General features: G+C 39.4%; 1 protein-coding gene across 1 annotated transcript in view; it reads left to right on the plus strand.

Moving 5' to 3' along the window:
• The window catches only part of LOC124513566 (uncharacterized), a 158,950-nt gene extending 139,685 nt beyond the window's left edge, over nucleotides 1–19,265 (plus strand). Inside the window, exons 52-56 of the mRNA XM_047081691.1 lie at nucleotides 733–786; nucleotides 1,493–1,597; nucleotides 9,166–9,219; nucleotides 10,539–10,643; nucleotides 19,028–19,265. Of these exons, the coding sequence (XP_046937647.1) occupies nucleotides 733–786; nucleotides 1,493–1,597; nucleotides 9,166–9,219; nucleotides 10,539–10,643; nucleotides 19,028–19,095 (386 nt within the window). The 3' untranslated portion in view covers nucleotides 19,096–19,265. The remainder of the gene's footprint in view (nucleotides 1–732; nucleotides 787–1,492; nucleotides 1,598–9,165; nucleotides 9,220–10,538; nucleotides 10,644–19,027) is intronic.
• Nucleotides 19,266–19,345: the final 80 nt, after the last annotated feature.

The raw sequence follows: 19,345 nt of genomic DNA on the forward strand, positions 1-19,345 counted from the left end.
GGACTTTTATCCTCATTCAAGATGATACTGTTTTTGTTTTATACAATGTTTTCCCAGAATTATTTATATATTATCATTTCATTTCTTCTTATCCTTCCTTCCCTGTTGTCCTATATTGAAAGGGAACACTGAGAGCTAAGTCAAATAAAAAATTTTTTTTCAGGCATCTGGATGCCTCTGTTGGCTAAGTGTCTGACTCTTGATCCCGCTCAGGTCATGATCTCAGGGTTTGTGAGATCAAGGCCTGTGTCAGGCTCTGTGCTGCCAATGTGGAGCCTGCTTGAGATTCTCTCTCTCCCTCTCTCTCTGCCCCTCCCCTGCTTGTGTGTGTGCTCTCTCTCTCTCAAAATAAATAAACTTAAAATTTTTTTTAATTAAAAAATTTAAAAAATATATTTTCAACCTGTACCTAAACAGTCATATAAAATTTTACAGCATCAGGAACCAAAAGAAATGTATAAATAGTTAACAGGAGAACAAAAAACCGACTGTAAACAAAGTAACAGAATCTGAATACAGGGGAAAAAACTGAGATGCATGAAACAAAGTGGAGGAAAAAAACTGTAAAAAGCATTCTTATATCTAAGTAAATATGATGAAAAATGTAATATAATAGTCTGGAACTAAAATTCAAGATGATATCAATGTTCTAGTTGGGGGACAGGTATCATAAGTAGAGAAAGCAGAAGGAACAGTCTCATTGTTGGTCTGTGACTGCTTTTTGTCTTACAGGTGGTGGGAAGGTTGATCTGAAAAATGTGACAATGAAAATGAAAGAGTTTACAGGTGAGTTTCTATGACACTGAAACCCTAATGCTTTATAATAAATTATATTTAAAATTTTATATTCCTAGTAGTCTATTGTCCGTATTAATTTTGCCATTTTACCAAGTTATTATAAAATATAAAATATTTCTGCCTGATAAAATCCATTTGATCTTGGATTATCTGTTTGAAAAATAAACTATAAGACTTGCTTTTGATAACATGTCCTATGTACTGTACAGATTTTTTTCTCATATATGTATATATGTCTTCACCTACATGTAAATAGCTAAATTTTAGGTAAGCACATGAATAAATAAGGTAAAGTTTTGGAAAGCTCAAGATAATGTGGTTTTGTCAGCAATCAATTACATAAGTCAATATAAGATCTCCTGCCATAATCATTTCTTTCGGCAATTCATTATCCAATTTGGTAACTAGATTTTATTCTGTTCATTATCCCCCAAATTAAGGGAGCCTTTATTATATCAATAATTTAGGAACAAATTTGCTTTGACTTCTAATGACACACTGTATTTCCACATTCCATTTTACTTTCACTCTTTAATCCCCAACTGGGAATGATGCCATATAAGCTATTTTAAGTATATTTAAAAGTACATATCCTATAGGTCAATAACATTTTCTTATGAACCTCTTAAACTTACATAATACTGAGTAGTTAATTTCTATAATTTTCACCTATAAACCTTCTGTATTTTCAAAGGAGAAAAGATTGATGCCACAGATCTGAAAAACATTCTTGGAGACATGGGGATAGAAGTCAACGATAAGGAGTGTCTGGAACTACAAAAATTACTACCCGCTGATGGTGAGCTGCATCTGTGACCTCCAGAGAGTTCAGTTTAATGGTTCTATTTATGATCTTTATATTTTAAAGTGACACATGTTCAGGTATTTGTTACCTGCACCCATCCTCCAGCTCTTGCTTGAACAGTCTCTTACTCTGTACTATTCAAGTACAGAGTTCAGCTGTGAAAAAGAATCCTTTTCCACAAAATCAGTATTGAGGAAAGATGTTACTGATGATTTGGGAAGGGAAAGGACAGAGGGATTTATATCTTGTCTCAGTAAATTGCAAAAGTCCTCATAAATTCCTGTTCTCTCCCAGAGTTACTGTTCCTTACATTGTCCCTGGGGGGTTCCCTTTTCCTAATCCTTATCCCTCTAAGAGCTGAACCCTCAAAACTCCCCCCTCTGTTAAGCTCAATTTCTTTTTTATTAAGTTTTTATTTTAATTCCAGTGTAGTGAATATACAGTGATATATTCATTTTAGGTGTACAATATAGTCATTTCAACAATTCCATACCTCACTCGGTACTCATCACAAGTGTACTCCTTAATACCCATCACCTATTTCATGATCACCCCACTCAGCTCCCCTCTGGTAGCCATCAGTTTGTTCTCTATAGTTAAGAGTCTATTTCTTGGTCGGTCTCTCTCTCTCTCTCTCTCTCTCTCTCTCTCTCTCTCTCCTTGTTTTGGTTCTTAAATTCCACACATGAGTGAAATCATATGGTATTTGTCTTTCTCTGACTAACTTATTTTGCTTAGCATATATACTCTGTGGCTCCATCCATGTTGTTGCAAATGGCAAGGTTTCATTCTTTTTATGGCTGAATAATATTCTGGGGTGTGTGTGTGTGTGTGTGTGTGTGTGTGTGTGTGTGTGTGTGTATTTACCACATCTTCTTTATCCATTCATCTCTCTATGGACCCTTGGGCTGCTTCCATAATTTGGCTATTGTAAATAATGCTGCTATAAACATAGGGGTGTATGTATCCCTTTCAGTTAGTGTTTTTGTATTTTTTGGGTAGACATCCAGTAGTGCAATTCAAAGGGTAGTTCTATTTTTAGCTTTTCTGAGAAACCTTCATACTGTTTTTCCACACTGGCTATACCAGTTTGCATTCCCGCCAACAGTGCAAGAGTGTTCCTTTTTCTCCACATCCTCACCAAAACTTGTTTCTTATGTTTTTTATTTTAGCCATTCTGACAGGTGGGAGATGATATCTCATTGCAGTTTTGATTAGCATTTCCCTGATGATGAGTGATGTTGAGCATCTTTTCATGTGTCTGTTGGCCATCTGTATGTCTTCTTTGGAGAAATGTCTGTTCACGTCTTCTGCCCATTTTTAAATTGGATTATTTGGTTTTTGAATGTTGAGTTGTATCAGTTCTTTATATATTCTTAATACTAACCCTTTATTGGATATGTCATTTGCAATTATCTTCTCCCGTTTAGTAGATTGCCTTTAGTTTTGTTTATTGTTTCTTTCGTTGTGCATAAGCTTTATATATTTTTTTTTAATTTTTTTTCAACGTTTATTTATTTTTGGGACAGAGAGACACAGAGCATGAACGGGGGAGGGGCAGAGAGAGAGGGAGACACAGAATCAGAAACAGGCTCCAGGCTCTGAGCCATCAGCCCAGAGCCTGACGCGGGGCTCGAACTCACGGACCGCAAGATCGTGACCTGGCTGAAGTCGGACGTTTAACCGACTGCGCCACCCAGGCGCCCCCATAAGCTTTATATTTTGATGAAGTCCCCATAGTTTATTTTTACTTTTGTTTCCCTTGCCTCTGGTGACACATCTAGAAAAATGTTGCTATGGCTAATGCCAGAGAAATTACTGCTTGTGCTCTTTCATAGGATTTTTATGGCTTCAGGTCTCACATTTAGGTCTTTAATCCATTTTGAATTTATTTTCATGTATGGTGTAAGAAAGTGGTCCAGTTTCATTCTTTTGCATGCGGTTGTTTAGTTTTTCCAGCACCATTTATTGAAGAGACTATCTTTTCCCCATTGGATATTCTTATCTCCTTTGACAAAGATTAATCGACCATATAATTGTGAGTGTATTTCTGGGTTTTCTATTCTGTTACATTGATCTATGTGTCTTTTTGTGCCAGTACCATACTGTTTTGGTTACTACGGCTTTGTAATATAACTTGAAGTCCAGAATTGTGATACCTCCAGCTTTGCTTTTCTTTTTCAAAATTGCTTTGGCTATTTGGGGTCTCCTGTGTTTCCATATAAATTTTAGGGTTTTTTTCTAGTTAAAAAATGTGTTGATATCTTGATAAGGATTACAATAATGTACAGGTTGCTTTGGGTAGTATAAACATTTTAAGAATATTTGTTCTCTCAATCCATGAGCATGGAATGTCTTTTCATTCATTTGTGTTTTCTTCAATTTCTTTCATCAGTGTTTTACAGTTTTCAGAGTACAGGTCTTTCACCTCTTTGATTAGGTTTATTCCTAGGCATTTTGTTATTTTTGGTGCAGTTGTAAATGGGATTGTTTTCTTCATTTTTCTTCCTACTACTTAATCATTAGTGTATAGAAATACAACAGATTTCTGACTATTGATTTGTATCCTGTGACTACTGAATTCATTTATCAGTTGTAGTAGTTTTTGGTGAAGTCTGTAGGGTTTTCTTTATTATTAGTATGTTTTATTTAAACTTTAACAGTTCCCCCTCCCTTTTTTCTTGCCATGTATTTATTAAAGAAACTGGGTCATCTGTTCTAATATTTCTTACATTCTAGATTTCATTGATTACATCCCCAGGGTGTTCCTCAAATTTTTTTAAATGTTTTATTTATTGTTGAGAGAGAGAGAGAGAGAGAGAGAGAGAGAGAGAGACAGCACAAGTGGGGCAGGAGCAGAGAGAGTGGGAGACACAGGCTCCGAAGCAGGCTCCAGGCTCCAGGCTCCAAGCTGTCAGCACAGAGCCTGATGTGGGGCTTGAACCCATGAACTGTGAGATCATGACCTGATCCAAAGTCGGACACTCAATCAACTGAGCCACACAGGCAGCCCTCCAGGGAGTTCTTTAAATGTTCCTCTACCACCTACACATTCTGTACACTAGGCAGACCTAAACACTTGATTAGATTTCAGGTTTGCTTTTTTTCCCCAGAAAGAATATTTACACCTAGTATCATGTGCTTCATATTGCATCACATGAGGAAGTGCATTAGCTTGTATCTCTTTCTTTTTTTTTGTTTTTTTTTTTTGTTTTTTGTTTGTTTGTTTGTTTTTGTTTGGGTTTTTTTTTTTTATCTCTTTCTATATGATGTGAAAATATACATCTGGACTCTGATGATGTCATTCTGATCCCATCCATCATAATATTTTCTGTCAGCCTTTTACCTAATGAGTAGTTTTAGCAGCTATTGATAATCACTACTTAAACCCATTATTTCACTTGGAGTTACAAAATGGTAAAAATTCTTCATTCTTCCTGCATCTATTAACTAAAATACTTCTGAAAGAATTCTCTCACTAAATTATTTGGATTTTTACTTTTTAAAAATCTGAAATCTGAATCATTTACATCTTCAACTTAAGAACAATGACTTACTTATTAGATTTATACAAAAAGAAATCAATGTTCAGTCTACAAATTTAGAAAAATATACAACTGTTTGGGTAACGACAAACATCCATATACTGGTATTGCAAAGCTCTTATTACAAGAATAATTCTTATTCCAGTTCAAAGACTTTTTCAACAAGAAGACTATATGACAGTCTTGTAATTTAGAAGTAACTATGTATCAAAATCTCTTGGGCACCTGGCTGGTTCAGCAGGCTAAGCGTCTGACCCTTGATTTTGGCTCAGGTCATGATCTCACAATTCATGAGTTCAAGCCCCATATCAGGCTCTGTGCTGATGGTGCGGAGCCTGCCTGGGATTCTCTCTCCCTCCCTCTCTGCCCATTTCCCACTTGCTCTTTCTCTCTCTCAAAATAAATAACTTAAAAAAAAAGAATCTCTGTACATCAACAGATGAAGTAAAGATAAGCACCTGTGGGAAATGCTATGTGAATATCTCTGAATCAAGAACAATATCTTGCTAGTAATGAAAAGACTGCAGACCCTGGCCACCCCCACCCCCCCCCAAAAAAAAAGTTGTTCAAAAGCATGTCTGGAGATTTTGAACAAATCCAGACAAGCATGAAGAAGCGTGTCTGGAGCTGAGCCATGGTGAGAAGTATAGACAAGACTTGTCTACAGAAACATAGAGGGTAATAGTCAGACAACAGGTGGTCTGCTCTCTTAAGACTACAAAAAGAGGCAGCTCAAAATTAGCTTGCACACTTTCTTTCCTGGGGTCTCCTCAGCAATGAAAGACCACAAGGCTCCGGGGTTTTCTATATAGAGTATTGTGTCATTTGCAAATAGTGAGTTTTACTTCTTGCTTACCAATTTGGATGCCTTTCATTTCTTTACGTTGTCTAATTGCTGTGGCTATGACTTCCAGTACTATGTTGAATAAAAGTGGTGAGAATGGACATCCTTGTCTTTGTTAGCCATGGAGTTTTCATACGTGACCTTTATTATGTTGAGGTGTGTTCCCTCTAAAACTACTTTGTTGAGGGCTTGTGTCATGAATGGATGTTGTATTTTATCAAATGCTTTTTCTGCATCTAGTGAGATGATCGTATGGTTTTTATCCTTTCGTTTGTTGATGTGATGTATGATGTTGATTGATTTGCGAATATTGAACCACCCTTACATCCTAGGAATAAATCCCACTTGATCATGGTGAATGATTTTTTAAAAGTATTGTTGGGTTCTGTTTGCTTAGTATTTTGTTCAAGATTTTTGCATCTATGTTTATCAGAAATATTGGCAGTGGTGTCTTTATCCGGTTTTAGTATCTAGGTGATACTCACCTAATAAAATGAATTTGGAATTTTTCCTTCTTCTATTTTTGGAATAGTTGGAGTAGAATAGGCATTAATTATTCTTTAAATGTTTGATAAGATTCACCTGTGAAGCCATCTGATCCTGGTCTTTTGTTTGTTGAGAGTTTTTTAGTTACTGATTTAATCTCCTTGCTGGTAATCATTCACTTCAAATTTTCTATTTCCTCTTGCTTCCATTTTGGTAGGTTATATGTTTCTAGGAATTTATCCATTTCTTTTCAGTTGTCAATTTGTCGGCGTATAGTTTTTTCTAATATTCTCTTATAATTGTTTGTATTTATGTGGTGTTGTTTGTTATTTCTCTTCTTTCACTGGTGATTTTGTTTGTTTGAGTCCTTTCTCCCTCCCTCTCTCTCTCTCTCTCTTTTGATGATGAGTCTGGCTAGTTTATCAATTTTGCTGATCTTTTAAAAGAACCAGCTCCTAAAAATCTATAAAGAACTTATCAAACTCAACTTATCAACTCAGTGAAGAAATGGGCAAGAGACATGAACAGATACTTTTCCAGTGAAGACATGGCTTCCAATGAAGATGGCTAACAGACACATGAAAAGATGCTCAACATCACTCATCATCACGGAAATACAAATCAAAACCACAACGAGATACCACCTCACGCCTGTCAGAATGGCTAACATTACCAACTCAGGAAACAACAGATGTTAGTGAGAATGCAGAGAAAGGGGAACACTTTTGCACTGTCGGTGGGAATGCAAACTTGTGTGGCCACTTTGGAAAACAGTGTAGAGTTTCCTCAAAAAATTAAAAATAGAACTACCCCATGATCCAACTGCACTACTAGGTATTTACCAAAAGGATACAAAAATGCTGATTCAAAGGGGCACATGCACCCCAATGTTTCAGCAGTACTGTCAACAATAGCCAAATTATGGAAAGAGCCCAAAGGTCCACCGACTGATGAATAGATAAAGAAAATGCAAAATATATATACAATGGAATACTATTCAGCAATCAAAAAGAATGACCTTTTGCCACTTGCAAGAACGTGGATGGAGATACAGTGTATTATACTAAGGAAAATAAGTCAGAGAAAGATAAATATCATAGGATTTCACTCATGTGGAATCTAAGAAACAAAGCATGTGAACATAGGGGAAGGGAAGGAAAAAATAAGATAGAAACAGGGAGGCAAATCATAAAAAGATTCTTTTTAAAAAAATTTTTTAGTGTTTATTTATTTTTGAGAGAGAGAAAGACAGAATGTGAGCAGGGGAGGGGCAGAAAGAGAGGGAGACACAGAATCTGAAGCAGACTCCAGGCTCTGAGCTGTCAGCACAGAGCCAGACATGGGTGAACCCATGGACCTTGAGATCATGACCTGAGCTGAAGTCAGACACTTAACCACCACCCAGGTGCCCCCCATAAAAGATTCTTAAGAGAGCGGGAAGCAAAGTATAAGAGCATCTTAATGGCAGAAAACAAACTGAGGGTTGATGGAGGGAGGTGGGCGGGGGATGGGCTAAATGGGTGATGGGCATTAAGGAGGGCACTTGTTGGGATGAGCACTGAGAGTAATATGTAAGTGATGAATCACTAAATTCCAACTCCTGAAACCATTATTACACTATATGTTAACTAACTTGGATTTAAATACATTTTTTTTTTAAATTAAGGGGCACCTGGATGGCTCAGTTCATAAGGCATCTGACTTCAACTAAGGTCATGATCTCACAGTTTGTGAGTTCGAGCCCCACATCAGACTCTCTGCTTCAGCACAGAGCCCACTTTGGATCCTCTGTCCCCCTCTCTCTCTGCCCTTCCTCCATTCATTCTCTCTCTCTCTCTCAAAATAAATAAATCAACTTAAAATCTTAAAAATAAATAAATAAATAAGTAAATAAAATTTAAAAACTTAAAAAAAAATTTTAATATGAAATTTATTGTCAAATTGGTTTCCGTACAACACCCAGTGCTCATCCCAACAGGTGCCCCCATCAATGCCCATCATCCACCCTCCCCACCCTCCCGCCCCCCCATCCCCCCATCAACCCTCAGTTTATTTTCAGTTTTTAAGAGTCTCTTATGGTTTGGCTCCCTCCCTCTCTAACTTTTTTTTTCCTTCCCCTCCCCCATGGTCTTCTGTTAAGTTTCTCAGGATCCATATGTTTTCACAACATATGGTATCTGTCTTTCTCTGTATGACTTATTTCACTTAGCATGACACTCTCCAGTTCTATCCACGTTGCTACAAAAGGCCATATGTCATTCTTTCTCATTGCCACGTAGTATTCCATTGTGTATATAAACCACATCTTCTTTATCCATGAAAACACTCAAGAAATGTTAATGGCAAATAGAGGGAAGATGCAAAGTCCCTTGCTCAGTATCTGTGCTAGATGCAAAGTTCACCAAAAACAAAACCAGCTGGCCTCTATAAATGATATATTTTGCCATGCTTATAAGAAAGTATCTGGAGATAGTACGTTTGTCATATTCAGACCCTGTGTTCAAGGAACATGACCCAAATGCCATTGTCCTTCTTACTAATAAGGAATCAAGCACTCAAAGCAGAAAATATAAATTTAAGGTGAACACAAATTATTTAGTAGAATATATGGACTTTCACTGGGCCCTAAGTCCCAATTTTCCTAACACTTATGTCTTGGTCTGAATGTTTTATGTTTTGTATTACAGCTGATGGAAATGTTTCTCTGAAAAAAGTGATGAGTGATGTGAAAGCAGTTACAGGCAAGTTACAAGTTATCATAAAGGTTAAAATTCTAATTCTTTAATGACATTTTCCTGTTTTCAGTGAACACATAATCCATAAGTATAGTACTCATTTCCATGACTCCACCTCAATGAAGTAGCTAGAATAGTTCCAATACCATTGCATCAACACATGGTTGTTTCCTTATTCCTTTACCATGCCTCCTTGTTGAGATAGCACTATTCTGAATTTTATATTGTTCATTATTCTTTTTAAAAAGAATAGTTGTATTACCTATATAATAATAGCATAGTATTTCATTTTGTTTCATCTGCCTCTATAAAAATGCTATCACAAATAGTGTGCAGTGTTCCCTAACCCTAATAATTTGCAGGTTCTATAACTTGTTTTTTAAGATCATTGTGAGAAATCTATAAAGAAAAGCAAGAAATCATTGTCCAAAAAAGTCAGCATAGTGATTACCTCTAGAGAAAGACTGTGGATAGGGATTGGGAAAGAGTATGACAGACCCCCAGAGTGTTGTCATGTTCTATTTCTCACCTGCATGGTGGTTACAAAGATGTTGTTCCAAGTGCTTATGTCTAATTGCCCAAAGTCAATCTTTGGGTTGTCTGGATTAAAATTTTTTTCTCATTTCTCAGTAGCAAGTCCTATATCCTCTAAAATACTTGCCTATAATAATGCTTCTGATCCTCACCACTGGGAAAAAACTTGAAAATCTGTATCAAGGATAAACAAACTACAGCCCATGGACCAAATCTAGTCCTCTGCCTCTTTTTATAAATAAAATTGTGTTAGAACACACTTGTATTCCTCATTTATGTATTATTAATGGCTGCTTTTGTGCTACAACAGCAGAGTTGAGTAGCTGTAACAGAGGCTGTATACCCTGCAGAACCTAAAATATTTACAATCTCGCCCTTTACAGATAAAGTTCGCCAATCCTTGATCTAGATCACCACAACAATAGTTGAAGTAAAAACTGGGGTATATTGTTCAAAGAATCTAATAATTTGGGGGGGCGGGGAACCGAGAGCAATATTAAGTTAACCTTTATATTCTAATTAGCAAGACATTACCTAAAAAGCCCAGTTTACTGAGAATTGTGCTTTCTTATCCCCAGTGTTAAGAAAGTGCACCTTTCCCTTAGGGACAAGGGAATACATTCTAATTCTTTGCCTGCCCTTTACTCCACCAAGCAGGTCTTGTGCTTTTGTTTTTTACCTAGCAGTTGGGGAGAGTGATGTTTAAACAGGGGCAGTTTTGTTTCATCTTTTTGAATACTTAGGTAATTCTTAATATTGTCAACGATACTTGCCATTTCTGTTTTTTGAAGGAGAAAAAGTTAACGTCAAAGATCTGAAAAATATTCTGGAAGACATTGGGATAGAATTCACACCTAAAGAATACCTGGAACTGGTGAAAAATCTTCAAGTTGATGGTAAGCATTTCAAATACTCTTAGAGCCTTCAAGGGAGGTGGTCCTGTGTGTTTAAAACAACTTTTTTAAAAAGCACTATAATTATTTTTCCTTCCCTTCCCCTATGTTCATCTGTTTGGTTTCTTAAATTCCTCATATGACTGAAATCATATGACATTTGTCTTTCTCTGACTGACTTATTTCACTCAGCATAATACATGCTAGTTCCATCCACATTGTTGTAAATGGCGAGATTTCATTCTTTCTGATCACTGAGTAATATTCTATTGCATGTATATACAGCACATCTTTATCCATTCATCAGTCGATGGATATTTGGGCTCTTTCCATAATTTAGCTATTGTTGATAGCCCTGCTATAAACATTGAGGTGTATGTACCCCTTAGATTCAGCATTTTTGTATCCTTTGGATAAATACCTAGAAGTGCAATTGCTGGGTCATAGGGTAATTCTATTTCTAATTTTTAGAGGAACCCCCATACTGTTTTCCAGAGTGGCTACACCAGTTTACATCTCCACCAACAGTGCAAAAGTATTCCCCTTTCTCCGCATCCTCACCAACATCTGTTGTTGCCTGAGTTGTTAATGTTAGCCATTCTGACAGGTGTGAGGAGGTATCTCGTTGTGGTTTTGATTTGTATTTCCCTGATGATGAGTGATTTTGAGCATCTTTTCATGTGTCTGTTAGACATCTGGATGTCTTCTCTGGAAAAGTGTCTATTCAAGTCTTCTGCCCAAACCATAAGAGACTTAAATACAGAGAACAAACTGAGGGTTCCTGGAGAAGAGGTGTGTGGGGAGGTGGACTAAATGGGTGATGGACATTAAGGAGGACACTTGTTGGGATGAGCACTGGTGTTATGTATAAGTTATGAATCACTAAATTCTACTCCTGAAACCAATACTACATTATTTGTGAACTGCTTGAATTTAAATAGATTTTTAAAACTATACTTATTACATATTCCTAATTTTAAAACAACAACAAAAAGGTCTAAGAAATTTTATTTTATTTTATTTTTTTCAATATATGAAATTTATTGTCAAATTGGTTTGCATACAACACCCAGTGCTCATCCCAAAAGGTGCCCTCCTCAATACCCATCACCCACCCTCCCCCTCCCTCCTACCCCCATCAACCCTCAGTTTGTTCTCAGTTTTTAACAGTCTCTTATGCTTTGGCTCTCTCCCACTCTAACCTCTTTTTTTTTTTTTTCCTTCCCCTCCCCCATGGGTTTCTGTTAAGTTTCTCAGGATCCACATAAAAGTGAAACCATATGTTATCTGTCTTTCTCTGTATGGCTTATTTCACTTAGCATCACACTCTCCAGTTCCATCCACGTTGCTACAAAAGGCCATATTTCATTTTTTCTCATTGCCACGTAGTATTCCATTGTGTATATAAACCACAATTTCTTTATCCATTTATCAGTTGATGGACATTTAGGTTCTTTCCACAATTTGGCTATTGTTGAGAGTGCTGCTATAAACATTGGGGTACAAGTGCCCCTATGCATCAGTACTCCTGTATCCCTTGGATAAATTCCTAGCAGTGCTATTGCTGGGTCATAGGGTAGGTCTATTTTTAATTTTCTGAGGAACCCCCACACTGCTTTCCAGAGCGGCTGCACCAATTTGCATTCCCACCAACAGTGCAAGAGGGTTCCCGTTTCTCCACATCCTCTCCAGCATCTATAGTCTCCTGATTTGTTCATTTTGGCCACTCTGACTGGCGTGAGGTGATATCTGAGTGTGGTTTTGATTTGTATTTCCCTGATAAGGAGCGACGTTGAACATCTTTTCATGTGCCTGTTGGCCATCCGGATGTCTTCTTTAGAGAAGTGTCTATTCATGTGTTCTGCCCATTTCTTCCCTGGGTTATTTGTTTTTCGGGTGTGGAGTTTGGTGAGCTCTTTATAGATTTTGGATACTAGCCCTTTGTCCGATATGTCATTTGCAAATATCTTTTCCCATTCCGTTGGTTGCCTTTTAGTTTTGTTGGTTGTTTCCTTTGCTGTGCAGAAGCTTTTTATCTTCATAAGGTCCCAGTAATTCATTTTTGCTTTTAATTCCCTTGCCTTTGGGGATGAGTCGAGTAAGAGATTGCTACGGCTGAGGTCAGAGAGGTCTTTTCCTGCTTTCTCCTCTAAGGTTTTGATGGTTTCCTGTCTCACATTCAGGTCCTTTATCCATTTTAAGTTTATTTTTGTGAATGGTGTGAGAAAGTGGTCTAGTTTCAACCTTCTGCATGTTGCTCTCCAGTTCTCCCAGCACCATTTGTTAAAGAGACTGTCTTTTTTCCATTGGATGTTCTTTCCTGCTTTGTCAAAGATGAGTTGGCCATACGTTTGTGGGTCTAGTTCTGGGGTTTCTATTCTATTCCATTGGTCTATGTGTCTGTTTTTGTGCCAATACCATGCTGTCTTGATGATGACAGCTTTGTAGTAGAGGCTAAAGTCTGGGATTGTGATGCCTCCTGCTTTGGTCTTCTTCTTCAAAATTCCTTTGGCTATTCGGGGCCTTTTGTGGTTCCATATGAATTTTAGGATTGCTTGTTCTAGTTTCGAGAAGAATGCTGGTGCAATTTTGATTGGGATTGCATTGAATGTGTAGATAGCTTTGGGTAGTATTGACATTTTGACAATATTTATTCTTCCAATCCATGAGCAGGGAATGTCTTTCCATTTCTTTAAATCTTCTTCAATTACCTTCATAAGTTTTCTATAGTTTTCAGCATACAGATCTTTTACATCTTTGGTTAGATTTATTCCTAGGTATTTTATGCTTCTTGGTGCAATTGTGAATGGGATCAGTTTCTTTCTTTGTCTTTCTGTTGCTTCATTATTAGTGTATAAGAATGCAACTGATTTCTGTACATTGATTTTATATCCTGCAACTTTGCTGAATTCATGTATCAGTTCTAGCAGACTTTTGGTGGAGTCTATCGGATTTTCCATGTATAATATCATGTCATCTGCAAAAAGCGAAAGCTTGACTTCATCTTTGCCAATTTTGATGCCTTTGATTTCCTTTTGCTGTCTGATTGCTGATGCTAGAACTTCCAACACTATGTTAAACAACAGCGGTGAGAGTGGGCATCCCTGTCGTGTTCCTGATCTCAGGGAAAAAGCTCTCAGTTTTTCCCCATTGAGGATGATGTTAGCTGTGGGCTTTTCATAAGTGGCTTTTATGATCTTTAAGTATGTTCCTTCTATCCCGACTTTCTCAAGGGTTTTTATTAAGAAAGGGTGCTGGATTTTGTCAAAGGCCTTTTCTGCATCAATTGACAGGATCATATGGTTCTTCTCTTTTTTTGTTTGTTAATGTGATGTATCACGTTGATTGATTTGCGAATGTTGAACCAGCCCTGCATCCCAGGAATGAATCCCACTTCGTCATGGTGAATAATTCTTTTTATATGCCGTTGAATTCGATTTGCTAGTATCTTATTGAGAATTTTTGCATCCATATTCATCAGGGATATTGGCCTGTAGTTCTCTTTTTTTACTGGGTCTCTGTCTGGTTTAGGAACCAAAGTAATACTGGCTTCATAGAATGAGTCTGGAAGTTTTCCTTCCCCTTCTATTTCTTGGAATAGCTTGAGAAGGATAGGTATTATCTCTGCTTTAAACGTCTGGTAGAACTCCCCTGGGAAGCCATCTGGTCCTGGACTCTTATTTGTTGGGAGATTTTTGATAACCGATTCAATTTCTTCACTGGTTATGGGTCTGTTCAAGCTTTCTATTTCCCCCTGATTGAGTTTTGGAAGAGTGTGGGTGTTTAGGAATTTGTCCATTTCTTCCAGGTTGTCCAATTTGTTGGCATATAATTTTTCATAGTATTCCCTGATAATTGTTTGTATCTCTGAGGGATTGGTTGTAATAATTCCATTTTCATTCATGATTTTATCTATTTGGGTCATCTCCCTGTTCTTTGTGAGAAGCCTGGCTAGAGGTTTGTCAATTTTGTTAATTTTTTCAAAAAACCAACTCTTGGTTTCGTTGATCTGCTCTACAGTTTTTTTAGATTCTATATTGTTTATTTCTGCTCTGATCTTTATTATTTCTCTTCTTCTGCTGGGTTTAGACTGCCTTTGCTGTTCTGCTTCTATTTCCTTTAGGTGTGCTGTTAGATTTTGTATTTGGGATTTTTCTTGTTTCTTGAGATAGGCCTGGATTGCAATGTATTTTCCTCTCAGGACTGCCTTCGCTGCGTCCCAAAGCGTTTGGATTGTTGTATTTTCATTTTCGCTTGTTTCCATATATTTTTTAATTTCTTCTCTAATTGCCTGGTTGACCCACTCATTCGTTAGTAGGGTGTTCTTTAACCTCCATGCTTTTGGAGGTTTTCCAGACTTTTTCCTGTGGTTGATTTCAAGCTTCATAGCATTGTGGTCTGAAAGTATGCATGGTATAATTTCAATTCTTGTAAACTTATGAAGGGCTGTTTTGTGACCCAGTAGACGATCTATCTTGGAGAATGTTCCATGTGCACTCGAGAAGAAAGTATATTCTGTTGCTTTGGGATGCAGAGTTCTAAATATATCTGTCAAGTCCATCTGATCCAATGTCTCATTCAGGGCCCTTGTTTCTTTATTGACCGTGTGTCTAGATGATCTATCCATTTCTGTAAGTGGGGTGTTAAAGTCCCCTGCAATTACCACATTCTTATCAATAAGGTTGCTTATGTTTATGAGTAATTGTTTTATATATTTGGGGGCTCCGGTATTCGGCGCATAGACATTTATAATTGTTAGCTCTTCCCGATGGATAGGCCCTGTAATTATTATATAATGCCCTTCTTCATCTCTTGTTACAGCCTTTAATTTAAAGTCTAGTTTGTCTGATATAAGTATGGCTACTCCAGCTTTCTTTTGGCTTCCAGTAGCATGATAAATAGTTCTCCATCCCCTCAGTCTGAATCTAAAGGTGTCCTCAGGTCTAAAATGAGTCTCTTGTAGACAGCAAATAGATGGGTCTTGTTTTTTAATCCATTCTGATACCCTATGTCTTTTGGTTGGCGCATTTAATCCATTTACGTTCAGTGTTATAGAAAGATATGGGTTTAGAGTCATTGTGATGTCTGTAGGTTTTATGCTTGTAGTGATGTCTCTGGTACTTTGTCTCACAGGGTCCCCCTTAGGATCTCTTGTAGGGCTGGTTTAGTGGTGACGAATTCCTTCAGTTTTTGTTTGTTTGGGAAGACCTTTATCTCTCCTTCCATTCTAAATGACAGACTTGCTGGATAAAGGATTCTCGGCTGCATATTTTTTCTGTTTAGCACACCGAAGATCTCGTGCCAATTCTTTCTGGCCTGCCAAGTTTCAAAAGAGAGATCAGTCACGAGTCTTATAGGTCTCCCTTTATATGTGAGGGCACGTTTATCCCTTGCTGCTTTCAGAATTTTCTCTTTATCCTTGTATTTTGCCAGTTTCACTATGATATGTCGTGCAGAAGATCAATTCAAGTTACGTCTGAAGGGAGTTCTCTGTGCCTCTTGGATTTCAATGCCTTTTTCCTTCCCCAGTTCAGGGAAGTTCTCAGCTATAATTTCTTCAAGTACCCCTTCAGCACCTTTCCCTCTCTCTTCCTCCTCTGGGATACCAATTATGCGTATATTATGTCTTTTTAGTGTATCACTTAGTTCTCTAATTTTCCCCTCATACTCCTGGATTTTTTTATCTCTCTTTCTCTCAGCTTCCTCTTTTTCCATAACTTTATCTTCTAGTTCACCTATTCTCTCCTCTGCCTCTTCAATCCGAGCTGTCGTCGTTTCCATTTTGTTTTGCCTTTTGTTTAAAGCGCTTTTCAGCTCCTCGTGACTGTTCCTTAGTCCCTTGATCTCTGTAGCAAGAGATTCTCTGCTGTCCTCTATACTGTTTTCAAGCCCAGCGATTAATTTTATGACTATTATTCTAAATTCACTTTCTGTTATATTATTTAAATCCTTTTTGATCAGTTCATTAGCTGTTGTTATTTCCTGGAGATTCTTCTGAGGGGAATTCTTCCGCTTGGTCATTTTGGATGGTCCCTGGAGTGGTGAGGACCTGCAGGGCACTTCCCCCGTGCTGTGGTGTATAACTGGAGTTGGTAGGCGGGGCCGCAGTCCGACCTGATGTCTGCCCCCAGCCCACCGCTGGGGCCACAGTCAGACTGGTGTGTGCCTTCTCTTCCCCTCTCCTAGGGGCGGGATTCACTGTGGGGTGGCGTGGCCCGTCTGGGCTACTTGCACACTGCCAGGCTTGTGATGCTGGGGATCTGGTGTATTAGCTGGGGTGGGTAGGCAAGGTGCACGGGGGCAGGAGGGGCAGGCTTAGCTCGCTTCTCCTTAGATGATCCACTTCAGGAGGGACCCTGTGGCAGCGGGAGGGAGTCAGATCCGCTGCCGGAGGTTTGGCTCCACAGAAGCACAGAGTTGGGTGTTTGCGCGCAGGGAGCAAGTTCCCTGGCAGGAACTGGTTCCCTTTGGGATTTTGGCTGGGGGATGGGCGGGGGAGATGGCGCTGGCGAGCGCCTTTGTTCCCCGCCAAACTGAGCTCTGTCGTCCGGGGGCTCAGCAGCTCTCCCTCCCTTTGTCCTCCAGCCTTCCCGCTTTCCGAGCAGAGCTGTTAACTTATGACCTCCCAGACGCTAAGTCGTGCTTGCTGTTGGAACACAGTCCGTCAGGCCCCTCCGCTTTTGCCAGCCACACTCGGGGGCTCTGCTTGGCCGGCGGGCCGCCCCTCCGCCCCGGCTCCCTCCCGCCAGTCCGTGGAGCGCGCACCGCCTCGCCGTCCTTCCTACCCTCTTCCGTGGGCCTCTCGTCTGTGCTTGGCTCCGGAGACTCCGTTCTGCTAATCCTCTGGCGGTTTTCTGGGTTATTTAGGCAGGTGTAGGTGGAATCTAAGTGATCAGCAGGATGCGCGGTGAGCCCAGCGTCCTCCTACGCCGCCATCTTCCCTCTCTCCTCGCCAAAATAATTTCTAAAAGAAAATACTAATGTGCCACATACAGAATGTTAAAAAAAAAAAGGAGCAAAAATGTGTTTCATGTCATTGAGAGCTTAATTTGGGGCTAGATTTGTGAATTTTTTTTTTAGATTTTTTTTTTAATGTTTATTTATTTTTGAGAGTGAGAAAGAGCGTGAGCTGGGGAGGGGCAGAGAGAGAGGGAGATGCAGAATCTGAAGCAGGCTCCAGGCTCGGAGCTGTCAGCACAGAGCCTGATGCAGGGCTCGAACTCACAGACTGCGAGATCATGACCTGAGCCGAAATCAGGCACTCAGCCAGCTGAGCCACCCAGCCGCCCCTAGATTTCTGAATATTTGACTCACCCCACCATTGCAAAGTTTGTTTTGAAGGGAAGAGAGTGGAGAAAGAGAAGATGGTTACTTTCTGAAAAAGCACTGGAAGATTTTTCGTGCAAAATAATAATGTTAATTGAATCTAAATCAAACCAGTCGAGGAAACTTCAGACGTTTCCAAGTTTAGGCTTTAAGAAGTCTAGCTTCCTGGGGTGCCTGGGTGGCTCCATAGGTTGAGCATCCGACTCTTGATTTTGGGTCAGGTCACGATCCCAGAGTTTGTGGGGTCAGCCTCACGTCGGGCTCTGTGCTGAGCGTGGAGCCTACTTGGGATTCTCTCTGTCTCTCCCTCTGTCCCTCTCCTCCGCTCACGCTTTCTGTCTCTCAGGGAAAAAAAAAAATTAAAAAAAAAAAAGTCTAGCTTCCTGAAAAAGGTGAAAAGATGAGAAAAAGACTCAGCATCGCTGCTAAAGATTTCAGAAATCTGATTATAACAACAGATCCATTCCTACACGAGGCCAGTCTTGGAATCAGTTCCATATAAAAACTATTCCTGTGTGCTAGACATTGGGATTAAGATAAAAACCCCCTCTCTCTTGCATTTTACATGCTAGAGGTTGTGCCAGACCATAAGCAAGGACTAAAAATACATTATAAAAGGGGCTGTGAAGGAAGTAAACTCAGTGCTAGTTACAGTATTTCAAGAAAATTGTTTAACATGCTGACTTTAACATCCTAAGTGCCTTCTCCATGTGGGCACACAGAGTGGACCTCTGAAAAGTGGCCTTGTTACTTTTTCTAGATCAATGGCTATGTCCAGTCAAGATGAGATGGGGGAAGTTTTCCCACCCAGTGTAAATAAAGGGCTAGAATTGGTTTCCGGCCCTCTTTCCCAGAATGAATTGCTCAGCGCTCCCCCAAAACTCCTCCTACAGACATTTTGGGGCCATCGCAGATTCAGTGGTAGGCCCCCATCTAACAGAGTGGTGAGTTAATAATCAGCCATGGGTATTGAGAATTTAGAGGAAATGGCAACATTTTAGAATATCTGACTGTGAAGTGTGTTCCCCTTCCCATCGCCCTAACTGGTGCTTATTTTTCAGGTCAGCTACTTTTCTTGGAAGCAGTATGGCCAGGGGGAGGAAGAACGTCTCTCGGATTTAAGCTTTGAAGAGCAAGAGTTCAAATTGCTAGAGCTGGACTAGCATTTTTTAATTTCCCAGGATGCCAGGTCCTGTGGCTTCCTTGGAAGCTCTGCTCCACTCCCCCACCCTTCCACCCCTCAGAGCTGCGGGAGTCCGGGGCCACCCAGATCTGAGTCCAAGTACTACCTTGCTGTGAGCAGCCGGGGGGGGGGGAGAAGGGGGGGAAGGGGGGGAAGGGGGTAGTGCGGGGGGGGGGGGGGAGGGAGTGGTGGCCTT

Source organism: Lynx rufus, unplaced genomic scaffold, assembly GCF_022079265.1.
Source record: "Lynx rufus isolate CCGP_SWC_20201006 ecotype Redwood Valley unplaced genomic scaffold, mLynRuf1.p SCAF_18, whole genome shotgun sequence".
NCBI lineage: Eukaryota > Metazoa > Chordata > Mammalia > Carnivora > Felidae > Lynx > Lynx rufus.